Raw genomic sequence first — 25,040 nt, 5'->3', positions numbered from 1 at the left:
AAACCTGTTTTCCGCAAGTAACTGCCAACTTCCCCACATGAATTATCAGAGGTGGAGGACGAATGATTTCAGACACAATGTTTTATCAAATCGTCTTGGAAAGCAATCGCCCCGCCAGGGGATCGAACACTCGAACCCGCGATCTGTAGTTCAATGCCCGCCCTACTGAGCTGAGCGGGCGGGCTGTAATGACAGTTGGCTATTTCCACATGATAAAGCATTCATGTGTGCTGTATTGGCATTTTTTCATGTGGATGTCAAACAGATGTGGCTTCTGTACCACACCAGGAATGCTGCAAATTTGCATAATGGAATGGATCTACTACCTTCATGGGTGCCAGTCAGTAAAAGGTGGTTGCTTTCTCCATGCAGTTAACTGTGTTTAAGCGGGGCGGTGGTCTAGTGGATAATGTGCCAGCCGCTCAATCCAGAGGTCGTGGGTTCGAGCCCCACTGGGGTCATGACCATGACTTCACATGTGACACCAGTACTGGGTTTTCCAGGAAGCGGACTTGAGAGTGGTTCCAATAAGCTTGAAGCTTTCATCACAATCGAGCTGAAAGAAATTAGTATTAACTGTGTGCCCATCAAGAAAATTGTTTCCTTTCTCCATGATGCAAAATGTATGTCATTCAGTTAAAGTTATTTCCTATAAAATTCTCCATGACATTACCCAGTAAGTGTATGCACTTAGGTCAAGGCCACTCCTAGTTCAAAGCCATGTTTCATGTCTTCACCAAATGAAAGGAATTTCCTCAATCCAGTATTGATTGTTTACTTCATCAAGACAAAGTACAGAGTACATTACCCATGTCATAGGTCAAGGTTATGTTTAGGGGCCAAATGTCAAATAATTTGATTTCATGTCTGCTCCAAATCTTGTAAACTGCTTAACCAAAGCATGTAATTATTTATCTCACTGAGGCAACATATGCACAGTGTAATGTTACCCAAGCCATTCAGTCTAACCTCCTTCCCTGTATCAAACAGGACTTTGTAAGGGTTGGGGGGTGTATGAAATTTGCATGAAGGCTATTTATTTCCTGTGTGTCAGTGAGAGTTACTTCCCCTTGAAAAGTGAGGATTATTTCCAGGGGATGTGAAGTGGATATGTGCAACAGCAAGAGAGTTATTTCACCTTAAAGTAAAGTAGATATGTACCAGAAGTATTCAAATGCAAATGAAGAGTTATTACCCCTTAATTTGAAGTAGAAATGTATCAGTGAGTGAAAGAGCTATTTTCCCTTGACCTAAAATATGTATAGTACCATGCAGTGAAGGAACTACTTTTTTCTGTTGATGGGCAGTAGGTGTACACAAGTTAATGAAATATTTATTTCACCTGTATATAGAATCTAATGCATATAAATTACAAGGATGCATTGGTGGAGTGGGCTAATTAAGATACTTTCCTACAGAGGTGAAGGCCATGGGTTTGATTCCTGGCTACTGGCATTGTGCTGTATCTATGGGTAAGGCACTTTTTCGCAATTGTCTCGGTACCAGCAAATTGCTGGGAATAAGGTATATTTGGTTTTAACTGATCCTCAAAATCTCTACAGAGCTTTATGTAACCAGAAAGTGAAGAGTTATTTCCTCTTTTTTGAAGTAGGTTTCCATGTGTAACACCAAACGAAATTCTTGTTTCCCCTTAATTTGAAGTACTTTTGTAATGTAATAGTTGATGAAAAAAAATTATTTACCCTTGACCTGTAAAATGTAGATTTGTAAAAAAACTAGCTTGTCAGAGTTCTTTCTCTTGACTTTAAAAATGTGTGCACCTGAAAGTGAAGAAGAGTTAATTCCCCTAACCAGGCCATCCTTAGTTTGCTGGTTCTATGCACGTGTCCTGCTAGCCCACCAATGTCTGAAGGAGTACATTGGAGCAGTCTGTGCTAATTCTGAAGAATATTAAAAATATAGAATTTGATCAACCAAACATTGCAATAATACTGCCCTAAAACTGGGAGATTCGTTTCCTTCCAGGCATTGTTTTAAGTGTCAGTACTTTGCTCACAGATTCAAATTTACAACAAATTAATTTTGTCTTTGATTCATGAGTTTATTAATTTCCCATCTACTCAACACCGTTGCCAGTATTGATAGACGAGTCAAAAGAAATACCGTCAATAGACGTTCTATTGATCGGTGGTTCTACCAATGTATCATAGTTGAATTGTAGTATATATAGTATATTTTAATAGCATTCATAAAAGTTTATTCTTTATACTGATTAAAGTGTAATTATAAAATTGTTAAAGTAATGTACTACTTCAGGTATTTTTGGGTAATTTTAAAATTTTACATGTACCATTTGCAAGTTTTATTCGACTTTAGATATTTTTATTACCTCCCTTTATTATTTTATTGTTTAATGTTTTTTCCTGATTATGTCCCTTTGATGTAATACTTTTACATTAAAGTCCATAAATAAGTTTAACAGAATAGAAAAATAAATATATGCTTTTAAAAGAAATCATTTCAATACAGTTTGATAATAGAAAAATATAATATTTACTGTTTAATGGTATTTATTTTCGCGTTCTTTAATTTTTGAAGCGTTTGCTACATAAATAAAATTTGAACGCGCGGGCATTATCATCATCGATGTATAACACCAAATATACATCATCATCTTAAACTGTTTGGAGGGTCTTCCCAGCGGAAGACTTATACGAAACATCAGGTAATACATCAAATCCAGGTTCATACTCCCAAAAATGTGGAAGACTTACACAAGACATCACCATTGACAATGGCTCCAACACTCAAAAGTTGTGTAATAAGGATCACCAATTTCAAATGGAAAAAATTCGATCAATTTTTTTTTTTTTGTATTTGATCAAACTTTATATTAAAAAAATCCATAAAACTTTGGTAAGTTGGCTATGATATTCTGTAAATTATTGTAGATCTACCAAGAGTTCTTCTCCTAATTCCGACTTCGGCTAATCTGATATTTTACCTGTATCTGCATTTTACTGACATTAATTTTTTTTAAAAATTATGATCCTATTTATGTTTAATTTCAGTGTTGTTAATCATTCAGGTGTAAAGTCATAAAATACTGGTCATTATACTCACTTGCTACATATCATTTTGCGCCATAGAGCTGCCAAGAAAAGTTCTCTACTATTCTATGTAAAGAACATTTCAAAATCAAAATGGGCCGGTTTCACTTGATTCACATGCACATGTAGGCCTGTACATACAGAATTATTAGCTAGACATCTAAGCACTCCTAGCATGATTTAATATTATTTCCTCTTGGGGCCTGTTTGGCTGAGTGGTTTAAGTCCTTGCCTTCGAATTAATCACTTGACCCGCAATAATGTGGATTTGAAACCTCATTAATTTCAGGTGTGGAAGTCATTCAGATGGTTATTGAAGGTCAGTGCTTCTACTCAGGTGTCCCGGGTCCATGCCTAAAATGACGCCCAGATGGACACCTTAGGTCTTCCTCAACCATCAAAAGTTGGAAAAGTCACTACCGGTAATGACATATTTAAATTATGGTTTACTCTAAGCCAAAGTTATAAAAAAAAAGACACAGACAACTGTTAAACTTAACATTCATGGTTGTTGATCCTGTATTTGTTGACCACAATATAACTGAGCTGTGCCACGAGAAAACCAACATAGTGGGTTTGCGACCAGCATGGATCCATGCTGTTCGCTAACAATTTCTCTAATTGCAATAGGCTTTGAAAGTGAACAGCATGGATCCTGACCAGATTGCACGGATAGCCAGGCTGGTCTGGATCCATGGTGGTCGCAAACCCACAATGTTGGTTTTCTCATGGCAAGGCTCAATTATGATCGTATTTATGTTTAATTTCAGTGATGTTTCATTCAGGTGTAAAGTCCCTATTTTTGACCTACTGGTCATTGTCCACTGAAGGTCAGTTGAAAGTCTAAATCTGTTAGCTGGTCACTGGCAGTTATTTCTTGATAACCAGATCCTGTATCTAGTGAACTGACAGTTTGACATTCATATCTAAAAGGCCAGATTTTGTGCTAAGAGAGCCAGCTGTCAGTTTGGCAGTTATACCTAGAAAACTTAGGTTTTGTATTTACTTAATTAGAGAACTGTATAAAATTTGAAAGTCATATCTAGAAATGAAGAGACATTTCAATTTGACAATGGTGCTGTATTTAGGTAACTGTCACTTTGACAGTTGTTCTGCATTTAGATAACTCTCAGTTTGTTCAGACTATTAAAAGAGCTATCGGTTTGACATTGGTTCTGTATTTAAAAACAAGAGCTGTTGGGAGGACAGCAACGCTTGACTATTTTCAAGTTAAAAAAGGGGCATAATTATGTTAAATTGAAAAACAGAGTTATGGAACCTGTACAATGTATATCAGCTCATGACAATGGACTATTGTGTGAAGTTTCCATCTATTCCCAAGATTTAACAAAAAAAAAACGTTAAGTCAAAAAGGGGGCATAATTTTGTAAAAAAAGCAAAGTAGAGTTATGGAACCTGTGCATTGTTTAGTCAGTTTATCACAGTGAATAAGTGTGTGAAGTTTCAATCCATTCCCACAAGTGGTTTCTGAAATACCAGCTGACATACAAACATTTAACCAAATTGGGATGCAGACATGGACGCCGACGCATCAGTGAGTCCAATAACTCTACCTATTCTTTGAATAGTTAAGCTAAAAAAACAAAAACAGAAAACACCTGTCAGTTTGACAGTGGTTCCGTATTAAAAAAAAAAAGAATCCTGTCAGTTCAGTTTGACAGTGGTTCTGTATTTCTGTATATATATATATATAAAAAACAAAAAAAAAACAGTTTGACAGTGATTAGGTATTTATATGTAAGTTTGACAGTCATACTATGTTTAGAAAACTGTCAGTTTGACAGTCAGGTTCTGTATTTAGATCATTTTGACAGAGGTTCTGTTTTCAAAGAACTTTTAGTTTGACAGTGGTTCAGTATTTATAGAACTTTGATTGTGATTCTGTTTTTAAAAAATCCCTGTTTGACAGCTGACAAAGAACTTTGTTCGCTCGAACTTGATGGGACCATCAAAGTTTGTTTGTGTTATCGGCAGTTTGATCATGAGCCATCATACAATATACTGTGAAATCATTTAAATTCGCAGGCATGAAATTTCGCGCAAATTTGAAAAAGGACTGTTTCGTGCGGGCTTTAATTCCCGCATTTTCAATTTATAAATGAAAAAGTAAATTAAAAAATAATAATAGCGCGGTCTTAAATTCGCGCATCGGTTCTAGCGCGAAATACGCGAAAATTTGTCCCACGCGAATAAAAATGATTTCACAGTACATTATATAGGGATTTTGCCAGGACTTGACAATTTAATAAGTTTGAGCAAATTATCCGAGTCCAAGCAAACAGAGAGCGACTGTATTAATAAATTGTCAATAGTAATAGCAGATCTTATGAATTAATAAAGGCAACTAGGATTGCAAAAGAAAATTAATTAATGCATCATACTTAATCATACAGTAGCCTTGCATATATATAGGTCATTTTATTGAAACAGTAAATTTTTAAGCAACACAATTTTTTGCGGCCAGAGGCCACGGTCACATCATTATGATGGCATAATGTTGTAAGTAATCAATGACATCACTCCATTATTCTCACTTTGAGAGCGGCTAAGTTAACAAGTGTATATAGATACATGCAGGTTTATATATAGATAAATCAATAAAGAAAATACCTTGTTTCAAGTAATACAAAGAAGCATGGCTTACAAATAAAGATTCGGTGTATTTACCTCAGGTTTATTTACTTTTTATTTTTTGGAGCTGAAGTGATATTTTTATAATGCCTTTATAAGGTAGGTACAGTTTAAATGTATTTTGTATATTGTTTTAACTCTACGTGCAGAAATAAATATTATTTTTAACAAAAGAAGTAGGATGTATATGCTTTGTTCAACTGAAACTTTAAAGTTACACCTCTCCTGGTTGATGTTGAATTTTTAGAAGTTGTAGAAAATGCATTGGTTTAACCCTTAGCCTGCTGGCGGCGAGTGATTCTGCTTTTGCGACCAGTGCAGACCAAGATCAGCCTGCACATCCGTGCAGTCTGATCATGGTCTGCACTGTTCGCTATTCAGTCAGTAAATTTTCAGTGAAAACCCCTTTGAATAATAAGTGGTACTGTCCAAATTGAAAGATGGACCAGTCCATTATAGAAATATAGCAGGGTAATTAGAGACAAAAGCATTAGTCATGCAGGCTGTGGAAATTTGTAAAAAAAATTGAAAAATTTTAGCTGTATGTTATATTATCCCTTATCATGCTGGACACGATTGAGCTTGCCTTTGCGACCAGTGTTGCTAAGATCATGATCAGTCGGCACATCCATGCAGTCTGATCATGATCTGCACTTTTGGCTATTCAGTCAGTATCTTTTTGGTAAACACCCCTTTTAACAGTTAATGGTACTGTCCAGATTCAAAGATGGACAAGTTCATTATAGAAATTTAGAAGGGTAAGGGTATTTATACAAAACACAATTTCAACATAAATCGTATTGATTTATTTTCTTTCATATATAACATCAGCTTTTTTCCCTTTGTTTTTGTTGAAATTTTAATGTTTGTCTAGAGACATGTCACTTTAAAGGTAGTTTTCCTTGAGCTTAAAGGTTATATGATATTTTGTGAGGTAAAAATATCATGTTCGATGAAAGCTGAATTGATTCGGGATGAACCACAAGATATTTGAGCCAAGGCCATCAATCAATATTAAAAAATATTCGTTAGTTTTTTAATTGCATCTGGCGTCTGCTAATTGATCAGGTAAGATTTTATAAATACTTTTGTACTGATATTTTATATATATATATGGATGTGTTTTGTCGATAAACATTCTATTTACTTTTTACGTAATGTAACTCTGTTTTCAGGTTCAGTGATCTTAAGGTAAATATAAACTACAAAATTTGAAAGAAAATACCCAGGATATAAGTATACGTAAGCGGCTTCATCACGACTTAGTGAATCAGACGATATTGTTTTGCAAGGGGATGTAACATTTTGACGTATTGGGGTCAATTGCTGTGGTATTGTGATTCAGTGTTCAAAGGAAAAAAAAAAAAAAAAAGGTAAGAAACTTTACGTTTATTGATCTATTGTCTTTAAAGTTTTTGTTTTTTTCATAGAGCCGCTAAATTTTCTCACAGTAATCTCCTTAGCCCGGGGTATTATTTCATCGTAAGATACCTATAAGAAAATATTTACAAGGTGTTGCACATTATTTGCAGTGATACTGAGCTGTCATTTAACTCTGCTAAATTTCTTTAATGAACTTGTCTGTCTTTGAATTTGGACAGTACCATTACCTGTTAAAAAGGGCAGCTTACCAAAAAGGTACTGACTGCATGAATGGCGAATTGTGTAGATCATGATCAGCTGGACTGCATAAATGTGCAGGCTGATCATGATCTACACTGGTTGCAAAGACAGAATGAACTGTGTCCAGCATGATAAAGGTTAACTAAAACTCGCAAGTATATGAGCCGCACCATGAGAAAACCAACATAGTGTGTTTGCGACCAGCATGGATCCAGACCAGCCTGCACATCTGGCCAGTGTGGTCAGGATCCATGCTGTTCACTAATGGTTTCTCTAATTGCAATAGGCTTTGAAAGCGAACAGCATGGATCCAGACCAGACTGCGGGGATGCAAACGGACTATGTTGGTTTTCTCATGGCGCGGCTCATATGAATTATTAAGTCATTCAACAGAAACAAGAAAGATAGATCTGTGGATAAAAAAAAAAGATATTTATCATACCAAGAAAGGTGATTGTCCTCTATTCTTATAATTGAAAAGAACCTGTGACAGTTTCAAGTATCTATAGGTATAATGTTTATTTGTTATACGATTTTGCATTGTGAAGTAAATAACAAAAATTTGAGATTTTAGATAGGATTGTTGGAGAACGCAAGTATACATAAGTCATACACCAAAAAATGTATAAATTTAAGCATAATTTTTATTACCGTATGTAAAACATACATGTTAAGTCAAATATCAAAGAGATTTAGATTAAACTCATAGCTGTGACAAGGTTTAACAAGTACAATATTAAGACAGTTTAAATAAAATACCCCCCCGCCCCCCACCCCCCAAAAAAATTACGACCGCATAAAATTGATAATAATTAATAATACTTATAATAAATACAACATGTAGTTAGAATAGCACCATGTGCATATAAAATAGCACCATGTGCATATAGAATAGCACCATGTGCATATAGAATAGCACCATGTGCATATAGAATAAAGACTTGTAATAAACTATTACTAAAGTAGACATATTTACAGTTCACATGCTGAGAAAATGCTCCTTAAGGAAATTAAAAAAAAAATTCAAAGGAAGGAAAAGACATAATAAACACATAGTTCCAAGTAATCTGAACTCCCGGCAGTTACGAGGTTTTATTACATATACAAGTGCTTTGATTTCCAATTTTCCATTGCCTGTTTTGCAATACTTTTTTAACTTCTAAAAATTTGTTTTAAATATGATATGGTAGTGGTAATCCTCCCCTTTAATAGACTAAAACATGGATTTGTGGTCTTGGAATTTAATAATAATGTTAAACTTTCCAATATAACATTGTTAAACATTAGATAATTATGGGTATGTCTTTTTCGTGGTATCCCTTATAAAAATATAAATCTCCAGTCCATAGTTTGTACTATTGACCGTTCAATAGTTCAAGACTAAATTTTACTGATATAAAGAGAAAAAATATTGAAAATTTATTTCTGATGTCACATAATGGAACACTTATTTACGGAATGGGTTCCTGGTCAGTAGTCAAAACAATTGCCCAAGTTCCAAAGGCAATAGTTTTGACTATTGACTGGCACTTCATATTTTCTTGAATAAAACACCTCAGGGTACTAAGTTTAAGTTCTGTTGTCAAACAACATCTGCCAGTATCGTAATAATAAAAAGGTCAGTACCAGTGAAAGTAAGTTTTTTTTGTTGTTGTTGTTGGGTTAATGTCTGATCAACACATATGGTGATTTTCCAGCATTTCACGGTGGAAGAAGACCCCTGGTGTCCTCCCTCCCCCCTTGGCATTATTTTATTATGGGTGCATGATTTTACCATAAACATGCAATAACTATTATTAGAATAGAGATGTATAAATCCCGCACAATAACTCAAACGACAACATGTTTGATAATTATGATTTTTTCTTCATTAAAATGTTTCAATACAGAAAATATTTTTGTATGACATTACAGTATGCACCTTCTATCATTGACAACCCTTTTGAGTTCAACAATGCATGAGAACCATAACAATCAAACAATAATAATTATAAACATGCTGTCGTTTAAATTATCGTGCGGGAGTAGTAACCAGATAAACTCAAATAATTTTGTTTCATCTATAATTTATAATATATTATTTGTATATATTATATACAAGTAATATAGATTTCACATTTTCATATGATTTTGAATACTCTATTTATTGGAGCATAGCATTAGTTGTTTAGTATTTACTTTAGAAAATAATAACACCTACATTTTATGCTTGAAAACTTGTGTAAATTGTCCTGGACATAAAACTGTTTACATTGTGATTGAAATTTCAAAGTGATTATGGTAATTTAGAGCAAAATTTGATACATTTAGTGGGTATATTGTAGTTTTCAGATGGCTTTTGAATACAAAAATGTAGATGTCTGTCCACAAAAACATGTTGTATGATCAAAACAAACTTTTAAAACATTTTGAAAATTTTTATCTGAATATTTTCACAAACCTGAAAGATTTTTTACCAAAGATGGAAACATCAATTACATGCTGCCCGTCACAATTTTTAAAGAATTATTGTGTTTTATTAAAATATTCCCACGCCACGGCAAAGTTGACTTTGGTAGAAATTGGCTCCATAAAAGATACCAGAAATAAAACTGAGTTGATTTAAATCTGTAAATTACTATAGTTTTTTTTTACTGACGTACTTCATTATTAACTATAATCAATTAATCACGAAAATTGAAAAATCCGGAGGCAGAACCCATTATTTTCATGATGACACTTAGATGAGTCACTTACGACAATAATTTGGATTTTAACAGTTTAATACGGTTCAATAATTTTAAGGCCACTGAATGTAGGTAAATGAAGCGGACAGGTCGAAGTTGCTTCAAATTTTGTGTTATATTGATTTCGTAGGTATATGTTTACAAATTCAGTGACCACAATTAGAATCTGTCTCATATTTGAAACCTGTTGGAGATATTTATTGACGTGTTTTTATAAAAGATATTTAAGGCATGAAACAGAGAGAATTTGTGAAAATTTCAACAAAGAAATCGAATTAAATTTAACAATTTATGGATTAAACCAAAGAATACGAACGATTTTGTAAAGGTAAAGTTTTTGTAGTGTTAAAAGTTTATAAGTAACTAAATTATACAAATGGTGTTAGATATTTTAATAATTTTTTCAAACTTTGATGTGGTGGAAAAATAGACAATTAAGACATTTTAGCAAACTTACAAAGATGCATTGTATCCTGTTCGTTGTACTTTTAATATTATTACCTAAAAGCGCTTAATATGGTGTTAAAGTTTTAACACGGTGTGGCTAATCACGTTTAAACCACAAACTCATGATTATGTAAATTAATTGAGGTAACTTCGTACAGCGGTCGTAAATACAGAGAAACTCTCGATCTGCAGCTTTGTTTAATAGCCAAACAATGTTTTGAAATTCATTGACAATGTACATGAAGTCAACGCGAGATATATTTTTGGAATTGCCCAAGAAATAAATTAAAATGCTTTAACGAAGTATTTGATATCTAAATCATTTTAATTAATTGTAGTTTATATAATGTATTTATTTTAATATATTTTGTAATGGAAGCTTCAGAGTTACTGTTTATAAAATTATGGCCTCCTGAAGTTACTTGCCCACGCTTTAAGTGAAATTTTTTAACATTTTCATTTCCACCAAGTTTGGCATATAAAATGTATAATTATATGACACTGAAAAATGATAAAGCGGATAATGACATTGTGTTGAAAATTTTCGCTAAAAAGTGGGCAAGTAGCTTTAAGTAGTTTGTATCAAAAGTGAACTTCAGCTTTATTTCAGCAAAAATTAAAATGTTTGGAAGGGAGAAGAGGGACATTAGATTTCCCCTTATCCATCTGTTCGTCTGTTCGTCACCTTTCTTCCTGATAGCTTTTACACCCTAAACCTTTAGCCTGCTGGCGGCAAGTGAATTTCTGCCTTTGCACATCTTTGTGTAAATTTTCAGTGAACACCCCTTTGAATAATAAGTGGTACCTGCCCAAATTGAATGATGGACCAGTCCATTTTAGAAATTTAGCAAGGTAAAGTTTAAGTAATTGTAAGTATTAAATCAGTTTAAATACCATAAAACTTAAATATCAGTTATTCTGTAATTGATTTATAATATACATTACCACTAGCATTTTTTTTTTTTTTCGATGCTTCCTGGTTCTAAATTAAAATTGATTTTAACACTGGGAATAATGGGGTAATATAATATTCTGACAAGTTTTGAATAACATGTTTGAACAGCACCTTTTATTATTAGAAATACCATACAGGTTTAAAACTCTAAAAATAAGTGCAATTAATGATTACATCATGCGGGTTATAAATGAAAAAGTAAATTAAAAAATAATGATAGCGCGGTCTTAAATTCACGCATCGGTTCTAGCGCGAAATACGCGAAAATTCGTCCTACGCGAATAAAAATGATTTCACAGTATATGTTTTATATTTATAAGTCTTCTGTAATAAGAAAAGAATATCACCAAACAGCCATTGATATTTATAGTAAATAATTAAATAGTGAAACCATGACATGAATAGCTATTTCCTAATGAAGAAGAAAATAAAGAAAGAGAGAATGATAAAATGAAAGAAAAAATGAAGGAAAAGGGAAAAAAAGGTGAATAGAAGAAAAGAAAGAAAAGAGAAAAAATCATTTAGCAAGGTAAATGGGCATATGGCAGTTGCTATATCCATTTCCCACTGAAGGAGAAAAGAAAGAAAGAAAATAAGAAAGAAGAAAGGATAGAAAGAGAGAAAGGAGAGAAAAAGGAGAAAAACAAGAAACAAGAAGAATTCATTAAGCAGGGGAAATTGACATGGCAGTTGCTATCCATTTCTCACTGAAGATAAAAAGAAAGAAAGAAAATAAGAAGGATCAAAAGAACAAAGAAAAAAAGAAGGAAGGATAGAAAGAGAGAAAGAAGAGAAAAACAAGAAACAAGAAGAATTCATTTAGCAGGGGAATTGCTATCCATTTCCCACTGAATAAAAAAAGAAAGAAAGAAAATAAGAAGGATAAAAAAGAAAGAATGAAGGAAAGAAAAGGAAATAGCAGAAAAATAAGATTTTAGTAAGAAGGATTCAGTATGGGCATTGGGCAGGGAAGCGGCTGTCGACTATTTCCTACTGAAGAAGAAAAGAAAAGAAAAGAAGGAAAGAAAGAAAGAAAGAAAGAAAGAAAGAAGAATTCATTCAGTAGCGAAATTGGGCAGGGTTTAAAGTTGTGTATTACTCATAATCACTATGTGAGTGAACTCTGTTCACGCAGCGGTGATATTTAAATTTAAAACAAATTTAAACTTTGCATATGCAAAATGTGCCTAAGGCTGATGTAAAATTAATGGAGTCATGTTTTTGATTTATTATTTAAAAGTTACAAATTAACTTGACTTTAATATTTGTCTCACGGGGGAAATTGTTACTCATAGTACAAAGTAAAATAAAGTTACTAAAATGAATTAGTTACGCGGACTGGTGACCCGGAAAGATGTGTTAAAATGCTGCATCATTTAAAGGATGGGGAGGGGTGTGGGAGTGGGGGTGGGGGTGGGGGACGCATCATTATAAAAGTACAGTCAAACCTGTATTAAGCAGCCAATCAAGCGGGCAACACAGTCTGGCTGCTCAATGCAGGTGGCTGCTTAATTAAGATAAGTTAAAATTAGAATAGACTGTTTAATTTGGAGAATTGGTTGACTGGCTGCTTAAGGCAAGAGGCTGATTACTACAGGTCATCACTATCACATGTTCAACAGTATAATGAATTTTTGATTACTGTTTAAACTCTGTTTATGACACCTGTTCAGAGCAGAACTGATGTCTTTCTTTTCCCTTTTCATTTTTCTTTTTCCATTGTTTCCCTTTTCCTTTATTTTCCCTTTCCCTTTTCCCTTATTTCTTACAACCTTTCCAGAACAACAACCTCTTCAAACAGTTTTGAATATTACCCATTATCGGAAATGCAGGTTTTAGGTGAGAAATGCTTGATTGAAATGGACTAATATAAATATCCCCGTTGGTGCCCCGTCATTATCATATTATACACAGGGGTATGGTTGATTACAACATGCATTTTCTTTGTGGTCGGATGCATACCGGTAGTTTGAGTCTTAAAATTCATCAGGGAAGTTATGGGACATGCTTTCCTGGAATAGTTTTAGTTTCTGTGTTAAATTTGGGTTTACTGTAAAATAATCATTTAATTTCATGGGCATGAAATTCGTGGTTTTGGTCAAAGCGGCAATTTTATGGAGATATGAATTCGTGGGTTTCAACATTTAAACATAGAATGAATGGGAGTTTTACTTGTGCATTGGGATTAAATTTCATGGATTGACCAATCCACAAAATCCACGAAAAATTAGCCCCCACCCCCCAATGAATATTGATGATTTCACAGTAGCTTGTCTACTTTCTATAATGATGTAATAGTTTTTAAAAATAGATATAAATCCCACAGAGAAACTCTGAAAGTGCACACACTGTCATTTCTGTCATGCAAGATCATTAGCATTGAGTTGCATGGGGTGAGGTTGGGTGGTGTTCATATCTAGAGTGGAGCTCCTGCTGTATTGATGATGATGGGAGGTGTTGTTATAAAGATTTATTCAAACATGTTTATATGCTAATAGATTTCCTAAGAATGTGTAACAGAGAGGCTATCCATCATAAAATATATTGCAACAGCTTTTTGCATAATTGATCATGTATGAAAAGAAAAACTACTGACTGTTCAAGTTAAAGTGACACAATTTTACCAGATTATCCCCGAAGGTTGACGAATTACATGTAGATTTACTCATGTCTATGCCTAATATTTATTATGACTTATATGTCCTAAATATATATATTTTTTTTAACTTTCTAATTATAATCAGATGGAATTAGTTTAAACTTTATTTATGATTAAGATTTAATTAAGGAGGGGCATTTATACTAGGGTTATAGCCCTTTGATATCTCTTTATTCCAGGGTTATTGCCCACTGAATATTTTTTACCACAGTTATTGCCACAGTTATTGCCATTTGGTATTATTTCCAGAATTACTGCCCATTATAATTTTTGTACCAGGGTTATTGGCCTTTTATTTTTTTTATCACGGTTATTGCTGTTTGTTTTTTCTTATTCTAGGGTTATTGTCCTTTGATATATTTTTATTCCTGGGTTATTGCCCTTTGTTATTTTTACCAGGGTTATTGCTGTTTGTTTTTTTCTCATACCAGGGTTATTGCCCTTTCTTATTTTTCACTGTAGCAACTCCTTTTTTAACAGACTGCATATATCCCTACAATTCACACAAGGGACCAGCTGGCCAGAATCACTAATTTTGATTCCCTTGGCCCTCAGTATTGGGGGGTGATCCTCACCTTCAATAAAAGTCGACAGGGTGAGCACAGATCTATGGATCTTGGTATTCTGGGTTTGGTCCTCGGGCAAAGCCACTGCTCTCTTTGATGATAGAAAACATAGTGTTTGAAATTTTTTGTACTCCACCAATAATTCATGTGAAGAAGTTGGCAGTTACTTGTGCAAAGCAGGATAGAACTGGTACAGAATTCAGGAATGCTCAGCGGTTGGTTAGGTTAACTGCCCACCATTCTGTTGAAAAATTGTGCTATACCAAAACAAACAAACAAATCAGCCTTGCATAGGGTTAAATAGTTTATGTCACTAGTTGATTTGCAGTGCATAGGTTGTTGTACCTGGCACCAAGATACTGATAATTTTAATGTGACTGATAGTGAATTGGTTTATCCAGAGTTACTTCCCTTTTTTTTTCATACTCCATTTAATCCTACAGAACACATGCTTAAATAAAGTATCGGTCAGGGTTTTCCCAGTTTACCTGTTATGCCTGAAATGATAACAATGGGTCCTTGTGTACTGTTTAGGGCTTTCAAAGCATATAAGTGCATTGTATTCCTACTCTGGGAGGCACGGAATCAAAATAAGAGCAGGATTTTATCATGTCCTTCAGCAGGCATAGCTGACATATTTTAAAGGTAAAGGGAATATTACATTTATAACCAAAGCCTTTGTATTGTTTATCTTCGGATTTACCGTGCACGGTTCAAAGTTCACAATGTACAAGAATGTGTGGAGGATGGGGATCATACGTGTCAAGACACACGCATTGCGCGTGTGTCACATGAATTTCGGCCCTAGATCACACTCACACGCCTACTATTCAAGGTCACACGCCTTTTAAAGAAATAAAGCAATCAATTGTTTTTTCGTAGAAAATTATTGAATCAAAACATGCGAGGCGACGTTGACACGGTGTTTTCATACCGTATAATACAGCTTTTACATTCACCGGTGCAACATGTTATTTCTACTGCATGAATAAACGTCACAAAAAGTAAACATGTAGGGAGACTATTAAAAACCAGATCTATTTTGTGTTAAAAATCTAATTTTTCCATGTGAGGGCGTTTCCGGCTTTTAGGGATCATCGCCCTCCAGACTCCCACGAGAGACAACCTTCCCTTCGAACCCCGATCACAATCGTGACCTTTGTGGAGCCTTGACAGCTATGGGGGATGCAGGGTGATTGTATTATGATAGAAATTCATCTGTGTAGTAATGAATTGGACATCATTTAGCTTGAGGGAATTTGATGTCATAATTGATGTCATGATGTTCTTTCACTGGTGGACAATCAACCATTGTTTATTGCAGAATATACAAATTTAGAATTAGACAATTCATCTTTCAGTTTAAACCAAAACTGTTTGTCTTGACAAACAATGATTCACATGATCTTTTTTGTTTTAATATCACTGAAATTGTTATGACAGGTTCTTGGAATAAGCATTACACACCGGTGAGAAATAAAGTTCACTGTATAACAAATTACTTTAAGTGATTAATTATCCATGTAACACGTATTAATACCAGTAAGCGACTATTTTAAGTGTTTAGACTTACCTTGCTTCCTTATTTACATATTGTCGTTAATTAGCCCGTAGCTAATTAGGCTGACAGAAACATTGTCACACTGTTGTACACAGTTAACAGCTTTAACTGTCAAATAATCATCACTTGCAAAAAATACATGCGCAAGTCAAAAAATATGGTACACTTAAATAAGTTTTTGCATAGTGTTTGGACAATGTAATATATATATAATATATGATTTTCATAGTTTATGGGATTGTTAAGACATGACAGATTATAGACATTAGATTATATACAGTGTGCTAGATTTTTAAGATAATAAGTGTATGGAAATTAAATTATATAAAAGTGTATCGGATTTTTAAAATATACTATATACACTGTATATATATACAGTGCTGTGAATTCTTGTTTACTGTGACTTTCAGTGTTTTGGTGTTGACATTTTTATTGAAATACATGGTCTTTTGGAATACTTAGTGTTTGGATATTATTTGGTAAGTGACATTATAGTATCAAAAAGATGTACATGTATATCATACCGGATTTATATAGTGCCCTTTACATGATCAATATACATGTTGAAAGCCCTTATGAAATATGCATAATACTATAACCCTTGTCATGCTGGACACGACTGATTCTGCCTTTGTGACTATAGACTGGCTCCCGTTCCTATGTTTGTTCTGTCATATTCCTCATGTATAATTTTATTTTAATTAACTGTGGAAGTAACTGCAGCATGTTGTTTCTGTATTGACATTTTTTATTGCCCCTGGCTCTGAACATAGGGGCTGTATGATTTAGCCAGCAGATAAAATGAGCTGCGCCATGAGAAAACCAACATAGTGCGTTTGCGACCAGCGAGGATCCAGACCAGACTGTGCATCTGCGCAGTCTGGTCAGGATACATGCTGTTCACTAATGGTTTCTCTAATTGCAATAGGCTTTGAAAGCGAACAACATGGATCCTGGCCAGACTGCGCACAAATGCACTATGTTGGTTTTCTCATGATGTGGCTAAAATGTGCTATTTTACTGTTGTTTTACCCATGTAGTAATTTTTAACCAAGGGTCTGAAAGGAAGCAGGAGGAAGTTAAATAAACTGTTAAAAAACTTTGAGGATCAGTTTAAAACAAATAACAATAAATTATTGTCTTCACACAAAAGCTAACAACGGTAAAAATGGACAACAAGGAACAAAAAAATTTGTTTAATGGAACATAAAATTGAAATAATAAGCACCATTTAATGACTCGAAACTTTTGAATAAATTATAGAAAGACTATAAAGGAAGATTAAGGAAATTTGTCAAACAAGGGGGTTTGGAGGTTTGGAGCCTCGCCTTGGATTTAGAGCTCTGTTATAGGATGAAGTCACCTAGCTACTAGTTATTGGAGGCTGATGGTGCTACACAGGTGCCTGTCTATGTTGAGGAAGTGCTCGAAGGGGCACCTGGCGGCGGTCTTCCTCCACCATCAAATGCTGCAAATTCACCATGTAACATATGATTGTGCCAAACTGTTATATTAAACCCAGCAAATATTAAACTCCGCAAAATACACTAAATTATTCAGTATAAACTAAACTAAATAATTATGTAAACAAGTTTTTAAATAAAAGTCAGTATACATATTTTTTTCATATATAGAAGATTGATATTTTTGCCTGCAGTCAATTTCTAAAACAAATTTAAAGTAGTGTTATAACCTTCGTAATTGCGGTTAAAAGGGTAAGTAAAAATCTTACACAAAATACCTAAAATCAAACTTATGGCTGGTTAATTGATAGTTTAATGCATTATTTTAAACCATTTCCTCAATCCACATTTTCTAACTTTTTTTGTAAACTGAAAATTTATTACGCAATTTGTTATTAACATATTGGCATATTACCAGTAGATCTATTTATTTTTTGGAAATGAATCGAAACTACTTCTTGAATGAAGATGCTTTTAAATGATATAGAAAGTCTACATTCTACAGTTTTTACATACATATTTTAAATGTTGGGTGTATTTTCTCTTGTTACTGTTTCTAGCCTTAGGTGGATTTAGAATTAATGCTTGCTTTGAGTGCAGCAGGTTGTGGGCCCACTCCCTAGCCGTGTCATACCAAAGACATGAAAAATGGTACTAGTAGTTTCCTCGCTTGGCTCTCAGCTATCACTGGTAAAACCAGCTTCTCTCAGTACAGAAACATAGCTCGTTTGCATCCGATAGTCGGATCGGATGTTATAGTGCTTAGGACTGGTCAGCCAGGTGTCAGTATAATGTGACTGAGTGGGATATCATCTCACATGTCTGCGGTATGATATTCCAGTGAGGCAGCACTATAAAGTTGGGCATTGTGCTCACTGCTACAAGCAGACACCATTGTTTATAATGACTAAAAGATCGTTGAAAAAGACACTTAACTCACACACACACACGCACGCACGCAGGCACACACGCACACCACAACACAACAAAACAGAACACAACACAACACACACACTTTTCTCTTCTGTCATATTTTGTCAGCTTAGTATTTTTTAAAAATAGTTTACACGGCCAGTAAACACTGGCTCGTCCTCTTTGAGGAGATGAGTTGAAAAAAGAGCCAATGATACTTCCGAGGCGGCGCTAATGACCGGAACTTTATGCAGAATGTAAACAAAAAAGAAGGGTGAGTTGATTATTTCCTTTCTCAGATAAATGTAAGGCCCTATTTCAAAAACAGCCAATGTAGTTCCACTCAGAAATGATTATACTTTTTATATATGCAGGCCATTTTGCAAGGTAAATGCATTCCTTGACGTGAGAACTTTTGAAAGTTAGAAAATAGAGCAAGACCAAACCAAAAGTAGACATTTTCCCATATATTTCGCCCTAATTTACACAAATTTAAGATTTTTTAGTCACTGCATCAATTTTGCTGAAAAGCATATATTGGTACTGCATGATTTATGTGGTTTACTAGCGTGTTTATCCCGTACATGTCCATTTAACACCATGTGGAGGAGCCATCGACGCAGAGGAGGCGCTAAGAACCGGAGTGGGAGCCAAAGCACCATGAAATTGAGATTTTTTTTTAATGTATCATTAATTCTCACATACCAGAGCTTTATCATGGTTCCCTTTGATTGTGACAAACATCTGATGGATGATATTGTAACAACATCCTATTCATTTTCTTAGAATGTATTGTGAGATATTTGCTCTTCTTTTTTTCTTTTTCACTTGTCTAATGATAGGCTATCATGGCGTTATAAGTTGTATAATTATGATATTTTTTATGAAAGGGACATTTCCTAATGCACAGCGGTTTTCGTGTCCAACGCATTTTGAAATTTTTAATAGTTAGTGTTAACTTTTTAGTAGTCTTGAAATGCAATTGCAGTATGTGCTTCACTGGGTACTTACAAATGTTAAATAAATATTTTTGTTTACTTGTAAATTACTAAGTTCGATTACATATATATGAAAATGCTAACACTCAAAATACTTCTCCCAGATATTCTGACGATAACAATGAAACTGAAAACGTTAAATATTTATTCCCCGGTCGAACCGCACGTTTTATATAGGGTTTGTCTTATCCTTGTCCGTTTGTCAGTCGTTCTGCAGTCAAAGTCATATTGAGTTATTATTTAGTACTGGGAGTTTGTAAATATGATGGCATCTGTTGAGGCAATATTTGCTGTCAGACTTTGTTTTTAATTAATGCTACACAGTAAACTGAATGGGTATTGACCGTTACTGAGCTTACAGTTACAGAATTATAATACAGTTTTCTAATTTTACTTAAAAAACGTTTGTAAGGAAACATGTATGTTGATACTTAATTTCCAGCTAGCGCGATTCATTGATTTACCGATCCTATTCTGAGGAATACCGAAAAATATCATTTCTTATATTTAAATCATATAGTATCACTACCTTAATCGATTTTATTTATGCTTTCAAATAAATTCTTAAAACATTTGTTTCTCAATGAATTAGAAAAGACATAAATATACTTAAAAGATAAAAAAAAAACATATTAGCAAAAATATCGAGGGAGTTTTATAAATAAAGTGTACATTCTAACATGACTAGCAATGCTTAAATCGTCAAAACGATATTATGTTTACGTCACGTGGACGTTGTATTTAGCGCCATGTATGCACCCAGAAATAGCTGTTCAAAGTTTAATCAAATATTTTACTTAGTAGCAAGTATAAAACCAAATGTCAAATTGCACAACTGTTTTGCTTAATTTACAGATACACTAAGCTGATTAATGGCCTTGCAGAATAAATAGCCATCATTTCCGCAAGAAGTATTACCATTTCCGGTCCTGATGTGTGTATTGTACAAGCGAACAATCGGCGATAATACTTTACATTTGTTGGTGCAAAGGAGATCTGAATGTATTCACTTTAATGCTGGTGACAGCCGTTCTCTTGCGCTTCTTTTTATTTGGGGTGCTCGTGGTTACATTTCTAAAGTGTTCGTGTAAATTTGATGTGCTTTGCTGTGTTTTATTTTCACTTCTTTTACAATTGTATGTTACGTCGTTCTTTTTCTTTGTTAATGATAACCCTTTCCTACGTTTGCCTTTAAACAGACCCATCTGGAACGAGCAAAAGTAATTAATATCATACAGAAGTGAGAATCCTTTCTTTGCGATTCCTTTCAAACATTTACATTAAAATTGACCATTTATCATTAAACTGTGTAGCCGTTGCATTGATACATACACATATTTTAGCTCGAAAAAGTAGAGCTATTGCACTCTCACCGGCGTTGACGTCGGCGTTGGTTTTATTTATAAAGTCAATTATCTCTGTTACTATCAAAGCTATTGACTTGAAACTTAAGATAGTTATTTACTATCAAAGTCTACACCAGGAGAATCAATCTCTATAACACTGATTTGAATTTTGATGGAGTTATGCCCTTCCTAACTTAGATTGTTTTGGTTAAAGTTTAATAAAGTTTTACTGACAAAGCTCTAATTCAGAGTCAAGCACTGAGAAAAGTCGAATGCGCTGTCTTACGGACAGCTCTTGTTATTTTAGGTAGAGTATGTGCATTTGGGTAGTATAATACAATTTCAAGCATCAAATTACAAACATTAAAACGGAATAGATATTACAATGCGAGAACGAAAACGCCATATACGAGTGTTAATCACCCAGGAAAAGAACTGGTCAGTGGCTCCCACTCTGGACTTTTGCGCCTCCTCCAAGGCTTTGGCTCCTCCTCTTAGCCAAAATTGAGCATAGAGGGGTAAAACCCGCCGTTAAAACACATAAATAATTCAAATGTAACATACCATTATGAGAAAAATTGGTACAATGTATGTCTACTCTTATTTGTGTAAATTAGGGCGAAATATATTGGTAAATCTCCACTTTTGGTTCGAACTTGCCCCATTTTCCAACTTTCAAAAGTTCTCACGTCAAGGAATGCATTTACCTTGCAAAATGGCCTGCATATATAAAAAGTATAATCATTTCTGAATGGAACTACATTGGCTATTTTTTTAAATAGGGCCTTACATTTAACTGAGAAAGGAAACAATCAACTCACCCTTCTTCTTTGTTTACATTCTGCTTAAAGTTCCGGTCATTAGCGCCGCCTCGGAAGTATCGTTGGCTCTTTTTTCAATTCATCTCCTCAAAGAGGACGAGCCAGTGTTTACAGGCCGTGGTTTAGTAGCAAAATCTCACCATTTGATGTTTGAAATATGGCCAAACTTCAATTTTAAAGAAATGTAATCTTTTGCCAAAATCTCAGTTGTGCAAAAAATGAATATAAACAATCTAAATGAATCCTAATAAAATGTTTACAATATACATTGGCCCGCCCGCTTAGCTCAGTAGGTAAGAGCGTTGGTCTACGGATCATGGGGTCGTGAGTTCGATCCTTGGGCGGGGCGTATGTTCTCCGTGACTATTTGATAGACGACATTGTGTCTGAAATCATTAGTCCTCCACCTCTGATTCATGTGGGGAAGTTGGCAGTTACTTGCGGAGAACCGGTTTGTTCACAGAATCCAGGAACACTGGTTAGGTTAACTGCCCGCCGCTACATGACTGAAACACTGTTGAAAAATGGCGTTAAACCCAAAACAAACAAACAAACAATATACATTGACCATGACTTTTCTAACAAGATGTCAACTTTGATCAAGGACTACCTTCATTTGATTTGACATTTAAAACAAATTGTACACATCTGTCTATTATTGTTATTACATCGTGAATATTGATGAGCTCATTAGCATAATTATACACCTACTGTGCACTAATTAAATGCGCCATTACTGGATTTGATAAAAGTTATGACTATAAAGAAATTTATAGTTACATTGACTGTTTGTAATATAACAGAGAAAATACAAAACTTTTTAATATTACCTTAATATTTTAAATACAGTCCATAAAATAAACACGTGTGTTTGTAAATATAGGCGGATCCAAACGGAAGGGGAAGAAGCATTTTATAGAAAAAATTTGATGGAAAAATACAATACATAAAGTTTGTTTGTTTGTTTGTTTTGGGTTTAACGCCGTTTTTCAACAGTATTTCAGTCATGTAATGGTGGGCAGTTAACCTAACCAGTGTTCCTGGATTCTGTACCAGTACAAACCTGTTCTCCGCAAATAACTGCCAACTTCCCCACATGAATCAGAGGTGGAGGACTAATGATTTCAGACACAATGTCGTTTATCAAATAGTCACGGAGAACATACGCCCTGCCCGAGGATCGAACTCATGACCCCGCAATAAACCGGGCCAGTCTATTTTATAAGTACAACAACAAGGTTGACCCATTTTTAACGAGTTGTAGCAGTATATCACCAAACCACAAAGAGAATCTTTACCAACAATCTACCTGTTCAATATCTGTTTAATCTGATTCCTGGATACTTAAAATATTCTTAAGAAGTTGTCCCCCTTTAAAAATAAGTGCCATTTGTAAAAAATTGCTGATTACAGTGGTAAACCTAGTTATTTGAAATTTCAGCACTGGGACAATAATTTATTGCAAATGTATCAAAACAAAGATAGTTTAACAGTGCTTTGAAAATAGTGAGTTTTTAAAGTCTATGACTGAACTGGCCTCTCTATGAAGTCATTTTTTGAAATTTTGGAGAAAAATTGGCTAATATAGTCTGCAAAAATCAGCTTTATCTGAAACTATAATGTATGAATTCACAAAAACATTCATTTTACAAGTAGATCATTCTACTCATTCGAATTCAGAATGTTGTTTCAAAGTCGTGTATAATTAATCCTTATCATGCTGGACATGACTGATTCTGCCTTTGCAACCAGTGCAGATCATGATCAGCCTGCACATCTGTGCAGTCTGATCATGATCTGCACTGTTTGCCATTCAGTCAGTATCTTTTTTAGTAAGCACCCCTTTTAACAGTTAATGATACTATCTAAATTGTAAAATTGACAAGTTTATTATAGAAATATAGGGTAAGGATTAATTAAGGTTAAATTTTTTGATTTTATAAGTGTAAAATGTGCAGAAGTTGTTAAAATTAGCTTGAAAGATGGGTGTATTCAAAACTTGCCAAAATTAAATTGAGTATAAAGTTTCTTTTACATTTTGAAAAAGGCTTTGAATTAGAAATATACATTTCAGTTAAGTCCTGTTTGTTTGTTTTTTACTTACAATGTTTTGAATGGGAATTTTATTTTATCAATGCAAAATCTTGGCTCAACTTCAACTTCAGCATTAAAGTATGTCAGAGTGTTTGTTGTGGTTGCAGCTGAAAGGGTGAATCACACTGCTTTTTTCAGCACAGTACATTGTATTTATCTTTTATTTTATAAAAAAATTGAATCAGGTCTGTGGTTCAAAGGTTAAGGTCACAGCAAGGTACAATCTGTCTGTCACATTTTTTTGTCCAGCGCATAACTCCATAACCAGGTCTGTAGGTAAAAAAAGTCAAGGTCACAGCTAGGCAGAATCTGTCCATCATATTTTGTGTCCAGAGCATTATACTTCAAACTGTTCAAGGTATTGACTTCAAACTTTGCATATATAAGTAGGTTATGATGAGACAATGGGCATACCACATTATATACTTGGTTGGTAGGTCAAAGGTCAAGGTCACAAATTAAGTATAATTCTCTTCTTTTTATTTTGTGTCCAGAGCAAAACTTCAAAAACCATTCTAGGTATTGACTTTAAACTTGAAATATGCTACTTGGTGGTGATGAGGTACGGGTAATTTGAGCTAGGAGAGCAATAATCCACATTACTCCTGGATAATGAAATATTTAGCAATTTACCCTCAAGAAATTACAATAATAATTCCTTGTATAGTGCATATTTTCTGACCTGGCGGAGATATTTATAGAAAGGTCATAAATGGGCCATTCTATCATTTAGTTTAGGGTAATCGGCTACATCGTTAGATTTGGTTTCATTCCGTACGAATAAATCCGATATGCACAAGTTACCTATTGTTTTCAATGGTAAAGTCTGTACTAAAAATATCTTCGCCAGGTCAGAAAATTTGCACTATAATTCAGTGTCTGTATTGAAAGGCTTTTCACATATTCTGTGGCTGGTTTTGATTGGTTTGCATAGATCTGTGGCTGGTTTTGATTGGTTTGCATAGATCTGTGGCTGGTTTTGATTGGTTTGCATAGATCTGTGGGAAACATCACTGTTTGGCTGAATTTTTTCACCTGTTATGTAACCAAACTGAAAATATGTGCGAAATGTGCCTGAGGTTCAACTAGGGAACCGTGGTAAATCTCTGGTATGCCAGAATAGAAGCTGTGCTCATTAGAATTCTG

General features: G+C 34.3%; 1 protein-coding gene across 9 annotated transcripts in view; it reads left to right on the top strand.

Annotated features, from left to right (window-relative positions):
* Positions 1–5,710: 5,710 nt before the first annotated feature.
* The window catches only part of LOC123542893 (multiple epidermal growth factor-like domains protein 10), an 82,222-nt gene continuing 62,892 nt past the window's right edge, over positions 5,711–25,040 (top strand). For 5 of the 9 annotated variants that reach the window (XM_053532187.1, XM_053532181.1, XM_053532188.1 and 2 more), the window contains exon 1: positions 9,606–9,626. In XM_053532187.1, the coding sequence (XP_053388162.1) occupies positions 9,624–9,626 (3 nt within the window). In that variant the 5' untranslated portion in view covers positions 9,606–9,623. Of the gene's footprint in view, positions 5,823–6,774; positions 6,792–6,898; positions 7,097–9,605; positions 9,627–10,209; positions 10,401–16,369; positions 16,740–25,040 lie in introns of those variants that run through there. The other 4 variants (XM_053532185.1, XM_053532184.1, XM_053532183.1 and 1 more) reach the window with 4 other exon arrangements.

This window comes from Mercenaria mercenaria, chromosome 19, assembly GCF_021730395.1.
Source record: "Mercenaria mercenaria strain notata chromosome 19, MADL_Memer_1, whole genome shotgun sequence".
Classification (NCBI taxonomy): domain Eukaryota; kingdom Metazoa; phylum Mollusca; class Bivalvia; order Venerida; family Veneridae; genus Mercenaria; species Mercenaria mercenaria.
Note: the sequence above shows the minus strand (reverse complement) of the source record. Positions and strands in the feature narration are given on the sequence as shown.